The sequence below is a fragment of the Odontesthes bonariensis genome, chromosome 16, assembly GCF_027942865.1.
Source record: "Odontesthes bonariensis isolate fOdoBon6 chromosome 16, fOdoBon6.hap1, whole genome shotgun sequence".
Taxonomy (NCBI): Eukaryota; Metazoa; Chordata; class Actinopteri; order Atheriniformes; family Atherinopsidae; genus Odontesthes; species Odontesthes bonariensis.
Window position 1 is genome coordinate 21,972,163 of NC_134521.1, and position 15,435 is coordinate 21,987,597.

At 40.3% G+C, this 15,435-nt stretch overlaps 2 protein-coding genes across 3 annotated transcripts; both read left to right on the forward strand.

Annotated features, from left to right (window-relative positions):
• The first annotated feature begins 5,553 nt into the window (after nucleotides 1–5,553).
• Nucleotides 5,554–10,582, forward strand: capns1a (calpain, small subunit 1 a). The gene is made up of 11 exons (XM_075486596.1): nucleotides 5,554–5,670; nucleotides 6,424–6,480; nucleotides 6,568–6,604; nucleotides 6,709–6,801; nucleotides 6,979–7,036; nucleotides 7,177–7,241; nucleotides 7,710–7,778; nucleotides 8,286–8,364; nucleotides 8,694–8,810; nucleotides 8,924–8,982; nucleotides 9,093–10,582. The coding sequence occupies exons 2-11, from the start codon at nucleotides 6,434–6,436 to the stop codon at nucleotides 9,117–9,119; spliced, it is 651 nt and encodes a 216-aa protein (XP_075342711.1). The 5' UTR covers nucleotides 5,554–5,670; nucleotides 6,424–6,433; the 3' UTR covers nucleotides 9,120–10,582.
• Nucleotides 10,583–11,596: 1,014 nt separating this feature from the next.
• LOC142401789 (uncharacterized) lies at nucleotides 11,597–15,069 on the forward strand. 2 transcript variants are annotated; one of them, XM_075487254.1, is made up of 5 exons: nucleotides 11,597–11,757; nucleotides 12,363–12,561; nucleotides 12,738–13,169; nucleotides 13,349–13,402; nucleotides 13,495–15,069. In XM_075487254.1, exons 2-5 carry the CDS (start codon nucleotides 12,435–12,437, stop codon nucleotides 13,935–13,937), a joined length of 1,056 nt encoding a protein of 351 aa, XP_075343369.1. In that variant the 5' UTR covers nucleotides 11,597–11,757; nucleotides 12,363–12,434; the 3' UTR covers nucleotides 13,938–15,069. The 2 variants fall into 2 exon arrangements, with proteins under 2 accessions (XP_075343369.1, XP_075343370.1); XM_075487255.1 differs by lacking the exon at nucleotides 11,597–11,757 and adding an exon at nucleotides 11,771–12,095.
• Nucleotides 15,070–15,435: the final 366 nt, after the last annotated feature.

A 15,435-nucleotide genomic window follows, 5' to 3' on the forward strand; every position in this document is an offset into this window, starting at 1 on the left:
ACATAAACACCTGTCCACATTTAGTAATTCAAATAGCAATGTTGTGGCCCAACGTCTACTAAAAGATTTATACTGAGCTTTACGAAGGACAGTGATCTCAACCATGCAAAAGTGGTTATATTTAGATAATTAGAGACGGATCTACATTTATGTACATGGCTTGCACCCAGAATATTTGCATAGTGGACGCAGAAGATACACGTGTGTGCAGCAATTCAGCCTGCAAACGCTCTCTGACCCCACCTACTGGTGTTATTCTGCACTTACATGCAGCATTCTTAGATCCACCACTTAAATTATTTGTCTCCAACGCTTTTCATCCCAGTTTCCATATATTTTGGAAAGTAAAAATACATATTTCCAGAGATGTAAAGGTCACAAACAGATTAGACCTTTATTCACTGGTTAATCTTAAATCAAAAAAAGTTGGGGTGATATGGAAAATGCGAAAAAAAATTAAATTTGTAAAGGAAGAAACAAGTACATAAAACAATTCTTACTTTTACTTTGACTTTTATTCCAATGCAGACAGTATGAACCCAAGATATTTAATGTATTTTCATGGCATTTCCTTATTTCATTAGTTAATGTTCATTCCAATTTTACCAGACCTGCAACATATTCCAAAAAAGTTGGGACAGTACAGCTTTTACCTCTTTGAAATGTTGCTATTCCTTCTTGTGGCACTTTAAAGATGTTCTGGCATTGAAGATAGAAAGCAATTAAATGTTTCGTTCCATGTAATTTTGTATTTTCATTAAGAAATTCTTCAACATTCTCTGTTGGCAGCAGGTCAGGACTGCAGGCAGGACAGACTACCCTCTTCTCAATCAGCCTTTCCCTTTTAATCTATGCAGAATGTGGTTCAGCATTGTCTTGTTGAAAAATACACAGATGTCCCTGGACAAGATGTTGCCAAAGATGCAACATATGTTGGTCTAAAATCTAAATGTACTCTGCATTAAACCAAGCACTGATACGACCCCACACCATCACAGAGCCTGGCTTTTGGACATATTGCTGGATGGTCTGTTTCATCTTTGGTCAAGATCACACAGCTTCCATTTCAAATAAAAAAGATATATTGAATACTGAACAGACTGACCATAATACACATTTCCATTGTGTGATGGTCCATCCCAGATGCCCCTAAGCCCCAAACTGTTTTTTTTCACTGTACAGTTTTAGGCAGTATTTGTAAATGTAGCTCTGTATCTTACCACTTGACAAAGATTCGCCCTTACTTCTCAGGTGATTAAGTGACTAGAGAGGCTGTCTCCCTTTCCTGCATTTGACAAAACACCAGTTTACCTACAGAGCAAACCGCTCCACAGAGGACGGCAATCTCAATCGCAATCCATTCCACGCTGGAACATCTAGAGAATCCAGGAAACTATGACATACTCCTTCAACACAATCATACCTGACATCTTGAAAAATAAACTGCTGGATTTACACTCACCTCTCTACCTGTGCATGGATACAAGATTTCCTGACAAACAGACTGCAGGAAGTTAATCAGCCCCCACATCTCTTCCCCTTTCACGATCTGCACAGGGTCTCCACAGCGCCGTGTGTTGAGCCCACTTCTGTAAACACTGCACACCTATGACTGTACACCCTCCAACCCACTCCTAAAGTTTGCAGATGACACCACAGTAGTTGGACTCATCTCAGGGGGTGATGAGACTGGCTACAGAGAAGAGGTCCAGCAGCTGGCAGCGTGGCATTCAGCAAACAATCTGTTGCTGAACGCCCATTAAACTAAGGAGGTCATCATAGACTTTAGAAGAGTCAGAAGGGACCATGCCCCCTCCTCATTAACGGCGAGAGTGTGGAGAGGGTGTCCTCATACAAGGTCCTGGGGGTCAACATCTCAGAGGATCTCTCTTGGTCGATAAATGATGGCTCTTGAACTTTAACAGCCACATTAAATCAATAACATCAGCAGCTTTTTACCATCTAAAAAACATTGCCAGAATCAAAGGAATAGTGTCTAACCCAGACTTAGAAAGACTGATCCATGCGTTTGTCTCCAGCAGGTTAGACTAATGTAACGGCCTGCTCACTGGGCTCTCTAAACGGGCTGTAAGGCAGCTGCAGTACATCCAGAACGCTGCTGCTTGAGTCCTGACTAGAACCAGGAAATACGACCATATTAGTCCAGTGCTCAGGTCTCTGCACTGGCTTCCTGTCGCTCAGAGAATAGACTTTAAAACAGCTCTGCTTGTGTACACGTCTCTTCATGGTCAAGCGCCAAAGTACATCTCTGGAGTTTTAGAGCTAAATGATCCAACTCGGAGTCTGAGAACCTCAGGGAGGGGTCTCCTGCTGGTGCCCAGTCAGGACTAAACAAGGTGAGGCTGCGTTTCAGTTTTATGCCCCTAAAATTTGGAACAGTCTTCCAGAAGATGTGAGACAGGCCTCAACTCTGACAATGTTTAAATCCAGGCTGAAAACAGTTCTATTTAGCTGTGCATATGACAACTGAAAGTATTTTATCTGCACTCCTCGCTTTTTATTTTATTGATTAATGATTATTTTCATTTTTTATGGAATGTTATTATATGCCTTTTGTGCTTTTATGTAGCTGTAAAGCACTTTGAATTACCTTGTGTACGAATCGTGCTCCACAAATAAACTTGCCTTGCCTCTTGATGGCAGTTCCATCTAAGTGATTGGAGAGCAAGGGTGTCCAGCTTCTCCAGCATTGAAATTCTTTGAATCATCACATGCAATGTAGAGGAAAAATATGTGAATCCTTTCCAATTTTCTAACACATCCATTGACTAACTAGTGCTCTTCTGCCCATCTTTCCTCTTTAAATATGATTCTAAGATCCTACACAATTATGGGCTTATTGCTTCCTAAATGATCCTATTACAGAGAATAGGATTTTGTCAAAATAAATGAAAACACGACTGTCTCTCCCTTCTCATTAAGTCGCGTTTAATTATTCAGTATGGGGTTCGATCATTCTTAAACCTGCCTGAACACCACAGGCAAATCTTCAGAGAAATTGTTGGAGATTTTTAACAACACTCCAGTTAAAACGGGCATGAAAATATTCCTCTCCAAAGATGTTTTATTCATAGATTAAAGTCAAATTGAATGTCTAATTATAAGGAATAACTTGTAGTATATGACATCCTGTTGAAGCCTTTGGAATCATTTGCAGTGGCTCTAGAACTGGGACCAAGCAAAGTTTAAGGACTTTAACTTTAGCAACTCAGCCCTATACTGTAGCTTTACTGGCTGCTAATTGTTTGCTGGTAGGCATTATTTCTACCTGAAATCAGGTATAAGTCATGAAGAGATTCCTTCTTTGTGTTTGATATCATATCAGCACGGTAGAAAACTGTTTGCCACTTCCAATTAGCATCACCTGAGTAACTTGACAGCTGACCTTAAGTAACCCAGCATGACCCCAGGCCAGCGTCAGCCTCAGACAGAATACAAGACATGAAATACAACCCTGTAGTGGCTGCGGGTAAAACTTCACAAAATAGAAATGAAACATGGCTCCTACGTTCACTACAATTATCCTGTTGTTGCAGATACTGATAGCTGACACTGTGGAACGAATAGCTGTGATCTATTTCACAGAATGATTGGGAAAAAAAAATTCTACGCCTGGGGAGCATCTGAAAAAATGATCAGTATACTTGTTTGTAATTGTCTCCAGTCTGGTAATAGCTGTCCTGATTTTTAAAAGATTCATTCAGCATCCAAAGGTTACAAGTTGATTGCAAGGTAGATTTTTGCTTTTTTTTGTTCTGAAGTTGCTCTTGAATGGTTTTGAGCTCTCAAAACGCACAAACACATATTTGGAGAACACTAACTAATTTTTTTCATTTAGTATCTCGTCAACAGAACTGTTGCCACATTTGTAGGTTGCTTTTTTAAAATTAAGATTGTTCAATTATTACGTTAGATTTGGAAATAAAATATGAAATGCAAAATGCTCTGAAGAGGACATGAACAGAAATGTGGGAGTTTGATGATGTCCCACTAGTGAAAATTGATCTGGAGCTGCTACATATATCAAAGCTCCTCTTTCTAGATTTTTGCCTTTAACAAGTTTGCTTCTGTGCATAAAGAAGGTTTAATTATTTTTGTTGTAAATGTAAAATCTTGTCTTTACACATGCCATTTTGGCTACAATGATTTCTAAACTTTTCTTGTAAGCATGAAGTTGCTCCTTGCACGTGTCTGCTGATAGTTTTTTTTCTTTTTAAACTCTTCTATAAATACTTTAAACCAGTAAGAACTGATGTAGCATAAATGTGCTTTTAGCTTTCAACCTTAATGAAAAGTGAGTGTTGCATTATCTTTTTCAGGACACACAGATCACGATATTTAAAAAAAACAAAAAAAACAAGGTGCAGTCCAACTGCATTTTGTTTTGTTTCTTAAAGACTTTTTTGTTCACCTAAGTAGAAAATACCACGAGGACAAGGAAGATAAATTAAGAAGACTTTGCCTTACACAGCAAAATGAAAGAAACTGAACAAAAATAGATGTTCATTTGGCCAATTGTACTAAACAGCAAATAGTATAGTCCTTTATCGATTCAAAAACAACTGGGGTATATTTTGTTAAATAAATGTGTGTGATTTTACGTTAGTATGACACTGCGCGTCCCCAAAACAAACACTGAAGAGCCCGACGCTCACATTTTCGACTTGAGGATACCTCTAAAACCACCGTCAATGTGACCAGACAGTATAAAGAGATGATAATTAGTTTGCTGTCCCCGTGTATGCGTGGGGTTCTCTCCGGGTACTTCCTCCCACCGTCCAAAAACATGCATGTCAGGTCAATTGGTGTCTCTAAATTGTCCCTAGTGGTTGTTTGTCTCTGTGTGGCCCTGTGACACTGGCGACCTGTCCAGGGTGTACCCCGTAGACGTGTACCCCGTCTCTCGCCCGATGACTGCTGGGATAGGCTCTGGCCCCCTTACGACCCGACCGACGGATTCAGCGGGTATAGAAAATGGATGGATGGATGCAGGGGCGAGGCTAGGGTATTTTTAGTGGTGCCAAGGCATCACCGTGAGATAGCTGGGCACCCCCTGGCTCAGCACATTTTTAAAATATTATATTATGCAAAAACACATTTTTTTCAAGGATGCCATATTTTAGTGACCATTTTATTTATTTTCTAGCATTTGTTTTTGTTTTAACTCTTTACTCCCAAAATAAATGTTCAGTTATCTTTCAATATTTGTCTCAGGCTCTCTGTTATCCCTGTCAAGCCACAGTCTTTTGAAATGAAGAGGTCAAAATTGAATGTTGTAGGGGAACTACTCAAAGCAAAACTAATAAGGCTCCAAAATTTATAAATGTACTAGTTCGCCTCAATTAGTGAGAAATAATGTGCCTCTGTGGGCACTGGGGGCTGGGCACCCCTAAAGACCAGATCCTAAAATCGCCCCTGGATGGATGGAATCTGTATTGCAGCACACTGAACTTTTACATTACCTTTTCTGTAAGCCAAATGATAAGCGGAAATAAGTCTGAGGCGTCCTCTCGCCGCCCAGTTTTCTATGCAGCGTCAGTTGAGGCGTGTACACGGACCCTCCTACCAACCAGTCGAGTTTAGTGGAGCTCCCGCAGGCTTGGACAAACATCCAAAACGTCGAACTCTTCAAAGCACAGCCGCCACACGGTAAATACAGCTTAAATATCGAATTTTGTCAAATGAGATTTGTCTTTAACACAAACATCAGTTTGGATTAGATTGTTAAATCCGGCAGCGCCAGGTTTAGCTGAATTAGACTGTAACGTAGCTAAGTTAGCTTAATGACAGGGAAGCTAACGCTATAGTTTAATTGGCTGCTTGACGGTAAGTACGTCCAGTCCTAAATTTTGTAATGTTGCACTATTAGGTTGCACAGTTTAGACGGTTTTAATGCTACCTAACAGCTGAAGCTGTCCAGAAGACTGGGTAACCAGATAAAATGCTAAACTGTGAGCATGACAGCACTATATCTTGCGTGGAGATGAAAACATGGAAACTTTACAGTAATGTGGATGTTACTTAACTTGCGTTAAGGTGCGAATATGACGTTATAAAGTAATGAGGTGCCATGAAATCCTTTACTTAAAAAAAGCTGGTAAATGTTTCTCTGCCAGGGTGCGGCGTGATTTTCTCTTTTTTTTTTTTTTTTTTTAATTCTAATCCATAACAGGAAATCTTTTTTAAAAGGGTCTATGGGGTGTGTCTGCAACTGATTAGTGAGTAAGACAAAAAACAGGATATTATTACAATACAAAGCCAGACTAGAGCGGCTTAAACTTGCTAACATTTTCTAAGACCGAGGAGTGTGTTTTCACCACAATTTTCTTGGGATTTCTGAAATGTGGAGTTAAGCTCAAAATCCAGAAACCAATCTTAAATTTCATGTTCTTTTATTCACAGCTGAAAGACGATGTTCTTTGCCAAAAAATTCATCAGCGGCATTATAGATGTTGTCAGGTGAGAATCTGCGCAAATGATCTATTCATCCCAAAGCTGAGGGTGGTTTGTGGTTTAACCTCTTGATCACTGAATTTGTTTTTGCAGCAACATCGACCCGGAGCAGTTCGTGCCCTCTAACCCTGTGAGTATCATCCATTACCTGAGCAGCTTTATCTGCTTGCCACTGATGTGCTAACTGTGGATGATGGCGTTGTTTGTGATATTTGCTCATGCCTCTGCCCACAGCCTCCACCACGCAGGCCCGTTGCATACGCCGAGCATCATGAAAGTGATGAGGAGAAACAGTTTCGCCGAGTCTTCCAGCAACTTGCAGGAGATGTGAGTTCCCACCGGTACTCCTCTTTGTCTCTGAGGGGGTGTTTGCAGTGACAACACAATCTGTATTTCTCTCGATTGATACGAGAACCTCTGTTTCAACCTTGTTAAGAACCGTCACCTCGGTTCCTGTACAGCATTGGTCAGGCTTCTTCTTTTTGTTACATCTTTGTTATGTAGGACATGGAAGTGAGCCCAGCTGAGCTGATGAACATCCTGAACAGAATCATTGGAAAGCGTAAGATCTGTTTGCACTCGACACATTTCTTTCAGCCCACTCTTGTCCTCCTCCCTCTGCCGTGACACAGTTCTTAACTGAGTTTTCTCATGTCAACGCATCTTTAAAGATTTACACTCGCAGTGATTGACTTGTTTTAGACGGAGACCTGAAGACAGATGGTTTCAGCATTGAATCTTGCAGGAGCATGGTGGCAGTCATGGATGTATCCTTTCTATCATTTGTGGTCTTTACGTGTTGCATAATCCAGGTGAAGGGCTGACTGTGCCACATGAGCCACAAATGCATGTAGAAATACACCTTCGGCAAACAGAAGTTATCCGGTAGTAATACAACAGTTTAATTAAGCTTGAAGACTCATCTCTTCAGAGAGCATTTCCTATCCTAGCACTTACCCTGTACTTCCCTACCCCCCCTACTTCACTTTCTCTTTCTCTTTCTCTTTCTGTACTTGCCTCTATACATACACTCTTTTTCTACACTGTCACCTCTGAAAGAGTCTGACTAGTGGTTTCCTTCTATGTAGCTCATTGTTAGCTTTGATGTTAGCTGTAATGTTATATCCTCATTTGTAAGTCGCTTTGGATAAAAGCGGGATGCTGAATGCATAAACATAAACAGGCTGAAAACAAAGGGAACGAACCGCTGCTTGTCGTCCTTAATACTGTTTCAGAGCGACAGCACCGGAAAACTCGGCTTTCACGAATTCAAACATCTCTGGAACAATATAAAAAAATGGCAGGTAAGTACTGCAGGCCCCCTTTTTTTTTTTCTCTTTAGTCCCACACATCTGTTTCTGTGTTGCACAGTTACGTTCCTGTGGCCAATGTTAATTATCTACAGAAACGGTGAACACAGAAGAACGTGTAGCTGAAAAGATACAAAGCATGAGCTGATTTAAATATGCAGTGTGCCAAGCATTTCCTTTATTTGATTATCGGCTGTGTTTTTGAATAGACATAAATGTGACCAGCATACTGTGTTTACATAAATGTCCCGGGTGCACTGTGAAACGCATCAAAGATCTGCAGAAAGAAAAGCATGAATACCATATGTGGTCATTTGCATTTTAAGGAATTTCTCATGTAGCGTGGACCAAAGCGGTTGCCTCTACGATGTTGGCAGCTATCCAGACTTGTTGGAGGAACTGTTTAGTTTTTCCTTAGAATCTTTCTAGGTTGTGAATCGACTCCTCAAGAAACTCTCAGATGGCACAACTACTCGAAATACTTGTATTGTTACTGTTTAGGGCGTGTACAAGACTTTCGACGGAGATGGCTCCGGTACCATTGGTGCAGATGAGCTGCCAAATGCTTTCAGAGCCGCTGGTGAGGATTTGTTTCATCTCCCATTTACAGTTTTCCACCTGTAAGAACAGCCCCAAGTAAAGCTATATCTATAGATGCGGTGAAGGGATTTGCATGTTTGTAAAATAGAAAATATTCGATAACCAGGAATCTACTTTTATAGATTAGGTTTGTCCTAGGTTCTTAGGGATGATTTATCACCTCGTGATGGCCTGTGAACACTGAACTTAACGCCACTTGTTTGAATATGTTTGCAGCACTTCCCTAAGCCTACAGTACACGTATGTAACCTCTATAAGTGCTACTTTATAGTAACAGAGACTGCTTCCCTCTGTAAATCTCTCCCGCAGGGTTCCCTCTCAACGATCAGCTCTTTCAGATGATCATTCGCAGATACAGTGACGAAAGTGGGAACATGGATTTCGACAACTACATCGGCTGCCTGGTGCGGCTTGATGCCATGTGCCGTAAGTTTCAGACACCAGTCTCCGACTTAATTGGGTCTTTGTTGATGTTTTAAAGGCTTTACCAGAGTGAGAAGAACAATTGTCTTAAAGGTGTAATATCTGATCCTTTTCAGGTGCCTTCAAAACCTTGGATAAGGATAACAATGGGACTATCAAAGTCAACGTTCAAGAGGTAAAGTAATCTCGGTTATTGCAAATGTTTTGACTTAAATTTAGACTTGTGGAATCATTTGTGTGGTTCAGCGTTTTCTTAAAGTCATCTCTGCTCTTGTGTCCTTTCAGTGGCTTCAGTTGACCATGTACTCTTGAGTCCCAGTGAAATCTCTCCTACTTGTTTTATGAATCCACTTTCACCACATAGTACAAAATATTTTATCCGTAATCCAAACGGCTTCCTCTGTAACTCAGAAAGTCCCCTTGTTTATATCGAAAGTTTATGCAACTGAATTGTTGTGGGATACCTCACAGTTGTGCAAGTCAGAATTGAAAAAACCCAAGAAAATTTCAAAGCTGCACGCAGAGTGGTACCCACGGCTGAGGATCAGAACTAAATGTTCCCGTAAGGTGTGGACAGGAATGTTGCCCACGTGAACGAGGTTGCGTAAACATCATTGTCTGTTGTGTCATTCGTTCAGCTTGTTTAGGCATTTTCCCTGAAGTCAAAAATAGCATAAAAAAGGGACGGACCAAGCTCAGGATTCCTAACACCTGTCAATTTGTGAAAAACCTGATGTAGTATTGCTCTGTGGCTGGTTTTACAAAGACTATTGTGTTAGAGTGTTGACAATCTTATTTTTACTCTTTGGTTGTTTTCATGCTAACACTGGGCATTTTACAGTTAAAACAAAAATTCACTTTGTCTCCCTAAATGTAAAGCTTTAGGGAATATTTACACTTTCTGAAAACTCGGTGTCGCATGCTAGCAAAGACGAGAAAAGCTTCCTTCCGTCATCACTGCAAAAATATGTTCCATGAGGCGCTCGCTTAAAGAGTGACTAGAGATCAAGTGTGAAATGGCAGCTTGATTTGCAGTGTTTTGCAGCACAAATGGCCACCCACACAGTTATTTCCACCTGTTTAGAGCCCTCTCTGAAATGTATGGGTGTGCTTGGACTGCTTGAGTGACAACTATGCGTCTTTGCTACTGGCCTGTTAGACCTGCTGTGTAGGATGGTGTACACAGCTGAAGTCTCCTTTATATAAAGGATCCTTCAGAGTGAATTTTCCCGTCTGGCATGCAAAACTTCAGTCTTATCCAGTGACTTTATAAAACTAGCCCTAAGTGCAATAACCTGAGATTAAAGAATAAGCAACGCAGTTTTTTTCTTTAAAGCTTAAAGAATAAATGGGTAAATTGATTAATTATGTTACACTTAGAACTGACTTGATATTATATTAAGTTAGTTAACGTATTTAATCAACATAGCCACATCTGAGTACAAATACAAATACAAATACAAATATACAAGAGGCCATGCTTGTTTAGGCAGTTTAAAATTGTGCGATTTCATGTTCTGCACTGGGAATGAAACTCTGTCTCCGCTTACTGATCACTTTACTGTATGCTTTGGAAAAATGTCTGCCCCAGGCAACGTCAGCACAATGTGTGAGTCAATGATATACTGTGTGTGAATGCCACTATTGCATGCAGCTAAAGGTAGAGATGCCATTATTAAGGGTATTAACCTTGTCACAGCCACTAAACTGTTACTGGAAGTGCTTATGTCAAATAAATTTCTGTGCCATATTTGGAATAAAAACCATACACTGAATATATGGTATCGGTCTCGTTCTTGACGGTGATGAATACATGATTAGTTTGAATCATTAAACGCTGACTAATAATTTCTCACTCAAGCTGAGGTGAAGGCTGCCTCCAGACCATTCAGAATCTTTGATTAGTTTTCAACTTGAAATATAAACCCCTTTTATTGTGTGTTACCTATTCCTCCCATTATTAAAGGATATATACAGTTTGGATAACCTGAAAACTGGTGCAGTGGTGCTTGGAGGAATAAGTTTGAATGCGATCCACATGAGAGGATTATCATTTTTCAGGGTGTTCAGGTTTAGTTATCATCCTCCTCACTAAAGGTTTTATTGGCTTATTAAAGACATTTCCAAGCAAAAACGTGGTACATAATTTTGCATATATGGAGGAACTGACTGGCAGAAATACAAAACAAATGTTTAGAGCTGAGCCCAGACGGAACTGTGGTTGTTGACTAAGTATGATAGACCTAACCACAACAACAAAGTATAATTCTAAATAGTAATTAGCATTGTTTGTCCAGTTTCTCACGTTTAGAATGGGCAAAATTGCATGAAAACCCATGAAGAATGAGGCAAGTTAGTGTTGATTTTTTGGAGACCGCATGCATGGTGGCAATGTACATCAGCTGCCAAAAAAGAATCCTATGTTTTGTATTTACATTCAGTGTAAGCATAGGAGAGGTCTCCTTCACAATGCCGCATACGCAAGTCTTATCTGAGCATGCGCGACTCACCTCGAACGTTTGCGTTTGCTATTGCGCATACCACACCGGAAGTAGATCTTCTTCTTCAAAAATAAAGGCGCCTTGAACATAATTGTAGGAAACAAAATTCACAACGTTTGTGAATTAAACGAAAGAAAGGCAAAGTGAGAAGCATTGTTACGATAGCTACACAAGTCAATACTACAAGGGAATGTCGTCCTGTCATATTAATGTTGTTGTGTACGTCAATAGTATTAAAATATTTGCTGTTCCAAGCGAGCTAACGTCAACCGGATATAATTTGTTCAACGTTAGCATCATACAGGCTAACTTGATTATTGCTATCTTGTCGATTAGGAAGTTTTTCCTTACGTTTCTGAACCAAAACGTATCGCCTTTATTCTAGGGGCATGCTCACTGTCCCCTTAGCCGTCTTTGCCATTAATGAATACCATTTGAAGTGTGACTGCGTGAGTGAAATGCTTCATTAGCCTTTTCTCAACGGAGCATTAGCTAATGTAGCCGTGGTGCAGAGAGCTAGCCTTCTTAGTGGGTGTTGTTCTGTAACAGTAGACGACAGCTAGCTGAGGGTAAATTGTTATGTATAAAGGAAACGAAATAGTCTTCACTCGTTTAATTTATGGTTAGGAAAAGACATTCCCTTAAAACAGTTACGAGGGGTTTGCATGTAGCAAGCTAACTGCGTGAACTTAGTGACCACATATCGTCCATTGTTCATTCACTCTTGTCAGTGCAAGGAATGACAGTATTATCGGAACAGTATTCTTGCGGCATTTTCCTACTAACTGTAAGATATGTGCATTCCTTACAATTAAAATGTAACTTTAATTCTTAATCAAACCTAGCTAATGGACTAATTAAACGTGCTTAGCTGTTGAGCGTCAGCCGTACCATGACTACTAACTCGAGCTTTCATCATTTCATCAGGATGTGTTTTGCCCATAAACTCAGTCTGTAGAACAGGCAGCTATTTGTTAATGAAACAATAAATGAGTTGCATTCAATAACATTTACCATCCATACTTGCATTCTCTTTTACTTTGCCGTCAAGCAGACTGTTGTTCCTCAGACACACAGCTGGAGAAGCATAAAGCAGCTGGATATCTTTTGACGGCGTGTGTGGAGGATGTCTTCATCAATATACTACAACCAAGACAGTGTTACCCGCTTCAAGAAAAGAAAAGCTCGTTTTTCTTTCAGTGAAGTCCACATACTGCTGGATGAAGTGAGGAAGCATCGTATGGTTGTTGTGGGTATGTGTCTGCATATCACTTGCTTGTAAAGTTATCATTTCTGTTGATTAAAAAGATTGTGCTGAGAGATTTTGTGTCTGCAAACCAGAGAAGCGAACGAAAGCCTACACAAATGTTCTTTCTTGTTTTTATTTATTTATTTATTATTATTTTTTTGTGTTTGTTTTCCTTTAAAGGAAAATTTAACCGTGGAGTGCCAACAGACATGAAGAAGCGTACATGGGCAGAAATTACTGCACGTGTCAACGAGATTGGAGAGTGCCAACGCGAAATCATTGAGGTCATCAAGAAATGGTCTGACCTAAAGTGTGACACCAAGCGGAAAGTGGCTGCCATGCGGTCAGGGACAGTGCCCAACAGGGGCCTTAACTCGCGCCTTTCCCGCGACCTGAATCAAACTGAGAAAATAGTGCTCCAGATTCTGGAGATGAACAATGAGGACCAGAGCTCTGGCGACTTTGGTCCGTTGGGGGATGATGATGATGGGCCAGAGGAGGAAGAAGAAATGGAGGAGGAAGATATGATTGGAATGCAGAGTTCTCCTAATGGTGGGATGGACTCTATGCCTCCAACAACTTCCTACAGCATAAGTGGACTTGCACAGTCAGGTAGTAACAATGATACATATCTCCTACATTTTAATCTTTTACATGAAACATGGAAAGTTACAACACCTAAAAGTACTACATATTTGTTCCTTTTTTTTTTGCTCATAGGTGACTTATTTTTTAGTTTTTTATGGAGCATTTTGAGGGAAAATGCATAAAAAATACTTTGAATGTTGCAGGGGACTCGTCACAGCCAGCTTTTGATGTGCAATATGAAGTAGCTCCAACAGAAGGTGATTTGATAACCTTTTGATACAATTCAAGTAAGTGTCAAAACATTTGATTCATAAAAATCGCTAACGTGCAAATCTTTCTTTGTCTCAAGATGCTGAAACGACATTTGGCGATTCAGATGATGATCAAAGGGAAGATGTGCTGTCTTCGACTCCCGCAACGAAGCCAACAGAAGATCATCAAATTAACAACGGCATCCAAAAACAAGTACAACCTCAGACATCCTCTGGACCTTCGGCTTCAGCGGCCACGCTTCCGATGGCGGGTCAGCCCTCGCAAAACACGAGGGACGGCATACTGCAAAACGCATCGCTGAGCCTCCAGGAGCAGCATGCCACCAACATCCTGCTTGAGACTGTTTCACGCTCCCTGGAGCTTCTGTCGGAGTCGGTGCAGCAGCTGGCAGAGACTCAGCAGGAGTTTGTGCGCGAGTCGCTGCAGCTCCAGCGTGAGACGGTGCAAGTTCTCAGAGACTTCACGGGTGGAGCCATCGCTCTCATGCATGACAAACTGAACGGACGGCCGGCGTTATAACAACAGTGTCAGATGGAGGTGTTGAGTTGTATCACTGACGTGGCCCTCAGGTGCAGGAACACCTTTAAGCTCTGTTGGACACCACCTCTGCATATTGTACTTTTTGAGAGTACTTAACAAATCTTCTGTGGTTATATTTTAAAACTTTATTGGTAGAAACATTGCTCTGATGGAATTGCTTTCTGTGTGGTTACATGAAAGTGGATTGAGAAAATAACCAATATTAGCCATAATGAAAGAACATGGACAGTTGTTTTTTTTGTTTGTTTCGCTACTGAAAGTGGGAGTCCTACCACCTTTTTTTTTTATTCGGTGAACACCATGTTTAAAGCCTTTACGGTCTTTTAATGTGATTCTGGAAAGAACGAGTTTTTAGTTTTGGAAAGTCTTGAAATATCCACTTGAGTGTCATTTTGTTGTAGTTTTCTATTGCATCAGTGTCTGGAGATTACCACGTTGCACTGTAACGGTCGAGTGGACATCTGCACCCGACCATTATATGGTCCTTTATGTCTGAGCTAAACAAGGTGTGTTAGATACTGTAAGTGAAGAAATCGTGACTGTCTGATCTTTGTTTTTTATATATTACAAACATGAACACTTGAATATAAAGGTTTCAGTAAGTTCTTTAAAATATGGAATAAACCCTAATGTCGTGAAACAGCGGAGCTCATTTTCGCAGCTGTGAGTCTGTTGAATGCGACGTGCTCTAGTGCGCACCGAGGAGCTGCGATTTTTCCATTTCACTGCTGACGGCACATTTCAAATACCTTTTTGATTTTGAAGTGTTTCCTGCTTCGTAGGGTCAAAGTCCAAATGGGGAAAAATGTGGGAAACCATAAAACAACGGTGATGGTTTAAAGTAGAATTAAAAACAACACTAAGACTTAAGAGACTTCAGCTGTTTTGATTGATGTATGTACTAGAAGTGAAATATTAATTATTTTAAATCAAGCAGAGTCACCCATTGTTCTAATGTCTGACATTTTTCTATCATAGTTTAATTTCCTAACCATAGGAATGAGTCATGTTTATGCACTGTTTGATCCCTCATTATACTGAACGTGGCAATATATCATATGCTTGAATGAATTCTCCATACTATATCCTGAGGTGTGTATAAGTGTTAGTTAGATATTAGTGGAGAACACGCACCTAGTTTTGTCCTCTCTAGGAAGTACAATGTCATTTTGAATATAAAAACTATATAGGATATGAAAATCTGGTTTGTGACATAAATACACGCGGGGCACATTGTGCAATGTTTTAACTTCTCTGAAAAACATTGATTCAGATGGAGAGAAATGTCCTGCCAGTTTTGCAGAGCCACAGAAAAAGGCAGTAGAGGGCGCTGCTGCATCTTATCACAGGCCAGAGTGTGCCGATATAAAGCTGATCTGAAACCATAACCATCGCTTACAGAAACTCAAAAAATAGCATTTCAGCTTTCTCATTATCATTTGATTGCAGCACACCACCTTTTCTCTGAGCTGCTTCA